Here is a 7,771-nt window from a genome sequence, read left to right on the forward strand (position 1 = left end):
AACCTGCAGCAAAATCATCCTCAAGTGAAGGAAAGAAGCGAACTAGAGAAGTGGGATTGAGGCTGATGGTGGGTGAAGATGGGGGAGAAGAGGAAGTGTTGCCATCAGGTAGCGGAATGCCCCGTAAACCGACAGTAAGGTCTAACCACTAACCATAGGAATAGCAACAGTTATATGAGGAATAAATACCAACTTAAGCATGATCATGAGCTGATTTAATTAATCTTTAATTTTAGTATCTAGTTACTACTTGATATATAAGGTCAAAATTATTGGAAGAATCACTTAGTCATACAAACTTGTTTAATATATAATCAAAACTAATAATCAAAACAGATATTAAAGCTCTAATAGAAGTAGTTAGAGAATAATAATTTTATATACTATGGACAGTTAAGGACAAATTAGATATGATGGGAATAGTAAGGAGAGAGTAATTACGCATGTTGAAGAGGAAGATTAAAAAAAATTGTGGCTGCGACAAAAACCCAATGCTGGTCAATAGTCTGGTTAAGAAAAAAGGAACTATATCAATCAAAGTAAAATTAGCCTAAGTCTCATGCATATTAAGTAGGTTTTTGCCTTCAGGAGGAGCAAACAATGATGTAATTGCTAAGTGAAGGTATATAAATCATGTAAAATTGGGGAAGAGTTGCAAAATTTCGTGGGGTTCCTGTTGTCTTCTCACTGGCTGTCCATTTACTTTTGGTTGCAATAACCTCTTTTGCTGTTTTGCTTTTGCTGTTTCAATACTCAGTTATTAATTATGTTTGGAAAATTAGCACAGTTCACAACAAAATTTGCCATGACAAAGCCATTAAAGGATGTGAATGTGTGGTTTGGTAAGAGAGTCAAGACCACAATAGTTTAAATTAACATAACTGCCAAAAAACAAAAGCCTCACAGGCCAAGATTAAATTCCGTCACCTTTAGCTTTAATTTACACACACAAACACTGTGTTGTTCAGTTTATGTGTGAATCCATCGTTCAGGAATAGAATTAATCTGAACTCATCAGGTCACATGACCTTTTTCCATCGCTCCAAAGTCCAGTCTTTATTCTCCCTAGCAAACGGAAGCCTTTTTTAATGTCTCACTAATAAGTGGTTTTCTTATGGCTACTGTAAGATGATTTGTAATTACCTTTAAGGAATTAAATGCACCGTACATGTAATCAGCATTAACCAGTGAGGCGGATATGTGTGTGCCATAATGGAATGTGCCGATGCATGAAAACTGAGCTAGGCATTGGGACGCCTAGAAAGGGGGCGGACCTTAATGGGATCCAGATGTTGGGACACAAAGTCATGTAGAATAAATACTATTGAGCGTATGAAGAATATATAATGGGGGAAACAGACAAGAGAGTTCATCCGTCAACAAGCTCCAGCCGTTATGAATTGATAATAAGGTTCGTAATCTTCTGAAAACAAAATCTGAGACTCTTGTGTCTTTCTTTTTTCGTGTGTGTGTGTGTGTGTGTGTGTGTGTGTGTGTGTGTGTGTGAAAGAGAGAGAGAGAGAGAGAGAGACCAGCTGAGTGGGAATGTAAGCTCTGTATCCAGTGCACAGGGTCTGTTCCCCGAATGGAATTGTGAAAACAGTTCATCAGAGGTGCAGCTGCTTCCAGAAGTAAGGATTCACTATTGTGTAAATGCTCTTATTTTCACTATTAAACACAGCTCTGGTTTTTACTGTAATTTGTTTTTACCACACAACATCAAGTGTTTAAGTGATCTCCAGTCATGACTTTTTTTTCCTGACTACATTTCTTACAGAAAGTTGACGGTTCATTGCTGTGTTTTCTGGTTTTTATAATGTTAACAGGTTCTTCAAATTCAAATTTTATTTGTCACATACAGTCTAGTGGAAGGGGTTTAACTGGGAAAAAAAGGATATATTTATTTTATTTACTTGTTTATTTATTGGAGAGTTGTAAAACCATTTAAGTAAATAAATAAATAAGAGAATAATTTTTAAAAAAAGCAAAAATAATTACAAACATCTGGTAATAATTACAAACATCTGGTAAATATTATTACAATCACCTTTAAATATTTATATGCTGCTTTGCGGCAATGAAAATTGCTAAAAGCGCTATACAAATAAAATTGAATTGAATTGAATTGAATTTAATGACTGACGGTCAAATTCTAATTGCTGGAAGCAGCCCAAAGACAAACCGACCAATCACACACCGGAGTGTGCGCATGCGTATTTATATAGGAACCTGTTCTATAGGAACAAGCAGTAACGGAAAACTGGAAATATGATTGTTTTATTAATTTAGATGTTTTTATCACTTTATGTTAATAAATCATGGATATAAGGTGTGTATCGTGTACGAGATATACTATATGTATGACTCATTAATTCAGGTCTGTAAATTAAGGCCTTGTTTCGGGAAGTCCATGTAGCTAAGAGGAACTATGCTAACTAGTTACGGTTATAAACTAGCATAGCATGAGGTTAAAAGCTAACATTTGGTGCTATTTACGTGAGCTAGCTCATTTTAACTTACGTGTCTTTATATTTAACTATTTACTGCGTACTCTAACCTGAATGTAGCTCGTCTGTTTAAAATTAACTAAACAAAATTATTTAGCAAGTGTTTTTTTTTTTGTTTCTAGTTTGTTTGTACATAGCTGTGAACACTGTAAGCTAGCTATTTATCAGCTATCAGGTAAATGAAGCTAAGAAAATGAGTTCCATCTCTAATGTAAAACTATCTGTTCGTATGGAATCTCACGAGGCTGCATTCAGTGCTTCATGAAAAATGTCCTGTAGTAATGATAATTGTTCAGGAATTGTGGGAGGGCCTAGGTGTATGATTGACAGGTCTTGAATGAAGTTGGTGTGTATTTGGATTATGTTTAACCACCATCATGTACAATAAGATACTTATCTCGAGGCAGTGAACAGGTCTGTACAGGCCTCCGCCCGAGGACGACTCAGGAGTCTTCAGTCTGTTTCTTCCTGAAGACGAGGATTTTCCTCAGAAGGAAGTTCGGTATCACGCGTAGGAGAAGCTTTGCCTATGTAGGAAAGAACAGACAACAGACTGGGTCAGGGAGCAGTGTTGCAATGCTGTCGCACCATACCGTGATGTAGTCAGTACGATACACAGTTTAAGATCAGAAAAGTATGTGGACACGCCCCAGTTCAGAGGTTTTAGGCCTGAAGTCAGGAGCGTTCTCCACAGACACACACTGACTGTAGAATGGCTCGTACTAAAGAGCTCAGTGAGTCTCACTAAATGTACAGTTTTCTTACACACATGAAGTTAAATATGTTTTATAAGTTCACACAAATACGGTTTGTTTTAAAAATGTATTAGAGGTTCCCCGCTTCCCCCGCTCACGTACATGAGGTTTACCCACAGCTCTGCTCATGTGCAGATCCTGATGTCTGATGCTACCACCGATTGTGAAAGTAGTGTGTGGTGAAATCAATGCTGCTTCTCACGCAACTCCTATGTTTCTGCAGCCTTACTTCTGCCTGTCGTATGCAGTGTCGCTATAGACATGCCTGTTTTATCTGTAGACTACACAGTTTATTGTTACAGTTAGTGAGGACCGCCAGTGCAGACACCGACCAACCCAACAGAATTAGTTTTAACTCAGAACTCGTATACTGCTGCTGTCCACTCATTCGTTCCATCTGTCTGTTTTATTCCACAGAACTTACTCCCTGTGTGCTCTTATGCTTGTAATAAATGAAGGTAAGCACGCAGCCTCACTGTGTAACATCCCGATACGGCATATTTGGCTTCCTGTTTGTACCCACAATTGTGTGTTTGTGTTTTTAAAGTGTCGTCACAGAACGTCACAGTCGAAGCTGCTCAAGGAGACTCTGTGATCTTACCGTGTTCATCCAGTCGTTATGAAAATGAGGTGTTCTGGCGATACAGAGATGCCAAGACTGTGTATGAAATCATCGAGGGTAAAGAGAATTTTCATGACCAGGATGGAGAGTACAGGGGCCGAGTCAAAGGTTTTCCATCAGAATTCACAAATTGTAATTACTCCATCAGACTGAGTGACGTGAAACTCAGTGATACAGGAACTTACAGATGCACCATCCCTGACTCCAGAACTGTCCATGTAGAACTCAAGGTCAAAGGTGTGTATGTGGGTGATCTTTTATAAAAAAAAAATAAAAAAAAAGTGAACATCTGTTAGAATAATTGTGGTCAATTTTATACAGTATGTTGAATTTTTTACTTTCTTTGACAGAAGCACAGATTCACAGGTTTTATATTAATGCACTCAATCTAATATGTTATTATTACTGTAGTAACAGATCATTCTCAGGGATGTGGAGGTTAAACATTAAGACTAGTAATAAACATATTAAACAAGTTTCAAGTTTTATTGTCATATTCAGATAACAATGAGGCATCATTACCGTAATGAAATTCTTAGACCCGTGTTTCCCAACTTTACATAAACATATAAATATAAAAATATAGAAGAGGGGAAAAAAAAAACATTATTTCAAAGGTATGTGTACGTGCAAGTAAGCTAAGATAATTTAGTATTTACATATAACAGTGCAAGATGCAATGAAGTATTTTGAATATATATTTAAAGTGGCATTGTTTAAAGTGTTAAGAGTCCAGTGGTTGTGGTGAGTGTATATTGGTGTGTGCAGAATGTCAGCAGTTAAGAAGCCTGATGGCTTGTGGATAGAAACTATCTGTGTATCTGCTGGTACAGGTCTTGATGCTCCTGTACCGCCTGCCCGACGGCAGGAGCGTGAAAAATCTGTGGCTGGGGTGGCTGGGGTCAGAGAGGATCCGCTGCGTCTTCCTCCTACAGCGCTGTCTGTAGAGGTCCTGCATGGCTGGCAATTCAGTCCTGGTGATGCGCTGTGCTGATCTCACCACTGTCTGCAGAGCTTTGCGATCTAAAGCATTACAGCTGCCATACCAGGTGGTAATACAGCCAGATAGAATACTTTCGATGGTGCACCGATAGAAGTTTGTGAGTATTCTGGGGTCCATGCCGGTCCTCCTCAGGCGCCGCAGGAAGAAGAGCCGCTGTCTTGCCACTTTAGTGATCAACTCAGGTCCTCGCTGATATTGATGCCCAGGAATCTGAAGCAGCTGACTCTCTACACCTCTGCTCCCTTGATGTGGATGGGGGTGTGGCGTCCTCCCTGTAGTCTCCTGTAGTCCACGATGAGCTCCTTAGTCTTGCTGACATTGAGCAGCAGGTTGTTGTCGTGGCACCATGATGTCAGGGCTCTCACCTCTGCCCTGTATGCCGCCTCATCTCCATCAGAAATGCAGCCGATGATGGTGGTGTTGTCTGCAAATTTGATGATGGTGTTGAAGCTATATGTTGCTGTACAGTCATGGGTGACTGCACAGGGAGGAACTGATGCTCAGGTCACAGAGTTTCATGAACAGTCTGGATGGTATGATACCATATAGTGTTGAAAGCGGAGCTATAATCGATGAACAGCATCCGCACATATGTGTTCCTCTGGTCCAGGTGGGACAGGGCAGTGTGAAGTGCAATTGCTATTGCATCATCAGTAGATCTATTTGGCCTGTAGGCAAACTGGAGCGGATCGAGTGAAGCAGGGAGTAAGGATGTGATGTGAGCTTTGACTATATGCTCAAAGCACTTCATGGCAATAGAGGTGAGTGCTACTGGGCGATAGTCATTTAGGCAGCTCACATTCATTTTCTTAGAGACAGGGATGATGGTGGTCCTCTTAAAACATGTTGGGACAGCAGACTGGTGCAGGGAAAGGTTAAAAATGTCTGTGAAGACATCCGCTAGCTCGCGGGCGCATGCTTTGAAGACACGACCTGGAATATTGTCTGGTCTAGGAGCTTTCCGTCTGTGTCCTGAAGTATTTACACACGTCTGCCTGAGATATCTGAAGAGGGCAGCTGTCCTCTTCCAGAGAAAGCTTCTGAGGTAGGTGGTTATCAAAGCATGCATAGAAGGCGTTCAGCTCATCAGGTAGAGAAGGGTTATATACACTATATTGGCAAAAGTATTCGCTCCCCTGCCTTTACATGCATAAGAACTTCAAATTTTAATCCATAGAGTTTAATATGATGTTGCAGCTGTAACAGCTTCAACTCTTTGTAAAGGCTTTCCACAAGGTTAAGGAGTGTGTTTATGATTAATCCTTGCCAAAGTACATACAATCTCCCCACATCCCAACGTCCCCCTCTAACTCCTGTGTTGAACTATGCAGTTTCAGCTTTCTGCAGATTTTTATTTTTCTGTTGTTTTACTGAATTGTGTGTGTGTGTGTGTGTGTGTGTGTGTTTTCCACAGATGAGAGTGACTTAAGCCACAAGACTTCCCCAGATAACAGCGGCATCATGAGAAAAGCAGGCAGTACCTCATCTTTAGTCGTTTCAGTTCTGCTGTGTATCTTCGCTTTCTGAAGAAATAATTAAAGCTTTTAAATCTTTTCTTAAGTACATCTTTGGCATTCATTTTATTATTATTAATCGGATAGCAGTATATATACAAACTATGCAAAGTTCTTTTTATTCGGCAGATAAAAGATTGGAGTAAATTTAGACTAAAGGTTGGATACCCAAAGAAACAGTATACAGTACAGTATATAGTGACTGTAGAGGAGGCTGCATTCTTTGCAAATGTTTATGTAAACTTTTAGATTCCATATAAATTCCAGATGAGCTCTGTTCTTGCCAGCTCTGATCACTTTCACTAACTGCTTTAGCTGCAACAATGTTTTCCACAAGGCCAGTTAATTCTAAACACAGAACAAGTTCTGTCACTTTATTAAAGATATAAATCTGTTATAAACAACGCAATTGCAACAAAGTTATTATTGGATAAAATTTTCACTTTGGTCTGCTATGTATTTCATTCTACAGTCCAGAATTATTGCCGGGAGCAGCCGAAAGACCAACGACAACAATCCCAAGATTTCATTCCGTCACCTTTAGCTTTGATTTACACACACACTGTGGTGTCCAGTTTATGTGTGTATCCATCGTTCAGGAATAGACTTAATCTGGACTCATCAGGTCACATGACCTTTTTCCATTGCTCCAAAGTCCAGTCTTTATTCTTCCTAGCAAACTGAAGCCTTTTTTAAAGTCTCACTAATAAGTGGTTTTCTTATGGCTACTGTAAGATGATTTGTAATTACCTTTAAAGAATTAAATGCACCGTACATGTAATCAGCATTAACTAGTGAGGCTGATATGTGTGTGCCGTAATGGAATGTGCCGATGCATGAAAACTGAGCTAGGCATTGGGACGCCTAGAAAGGGGGCGGGACTTAATAGGATCCAGATGTTGGGACACAAAGTCATGTAGAATTAACACTATTGAGCGTATGAAGAATATATAATGGGGGAAACAGACAAGAGAGTTCATCCATGAACAAGCTCCAGCTGTTATGAATTGATAATAAAGTTCGTAATCTTCTGGAAACAAAACCCGAGACTCCTTGTGTCTTTTTTTTTTCGTGTGTGTGTGTGTGTGTGTGTGTGTGTGTGTGTGTGTGTGTGTGTGTGTGAAAGAGAGAGAGAGAGAGAGAGACCAGCTGGGTGGGAATGTAAGCTCTGTGACCAGTGCACAGGGTCTGTTCACCGAATGGAATTGTAAAAACAGTTCATCAGAGGTGCAGCTGCTTCCAGAAGTAAGGATTCACTATTGTGTAAATGCTCTTATTTTCACTATTAAACACAGCTCTGGTTTTTACTGTAATTTGTATTTACCACACAACATCAAGTGTTTAAGTGATCTCCAGTCATGACTTTTTTA

At 39.6% G+C, this 7,771-nt stretch overlaps 1 protein-coding gene across 3 annotated transcripts; it reads left to right on the forward strand.

Annotated features, from left to right (window-relative positions):
* Positions 1–1,310: 1,310 nt before the first annotated feature.
* On the forward strand, positions 1,311–6,953 carry LOC128518979 (CD276 antigen homolog). Of its 3 annotated transcripts, none has more exons than XM_053492460.1 (4): positions 1,311–1,411; positions 3,680–3,720; positions 3,810–4,121; positions 6,302–6,953. In XM_053492460.1, the coding sequence occupies exons 1-4, from the start codon at positions 1,347–1,349 to the stop codon at positions 6,412–6,414; spliced, it is 531 nt and encodes a 176-aa protein (XP_053348435.1). In that variant the 5' UTR covers positions 1,311–1,346; the 3' UTR covers positions 6,415–6,953. The 3 variants fall into 3 exon arrangements, with proteins under 3 accessions (XP_053348435.1, XP_053348437.1, XP_053348436.1); XM_053492462.1 differs by lacking the exon at positions 1,311–1,411 and adding an exon at positions 1,503–1,631; XM_053492461.1 differs by lacking the exon at positions 1,311–1,411 and adding an exon at positions 2,239–2,329.
* The last annotated feature ends 818 nt before the right edge of the window (positions 6,954–7,771 follow it).

Source organism: Clarias gariepinus, chromosome 3, assembly GCF_024256425.1.
Source record: "Clarias gariepinus isolate MV-2021 ecotype Netherlands chromosome 3, CGAR_prim_01v2, whole genome shotgun sequence".
Classification (NCBI taxonomy): Eukaryota; Metazoa; Chordata; class Actinopteri; order Siluriformes; family Clariidae; genus Clarias; species Clarias gariepinus.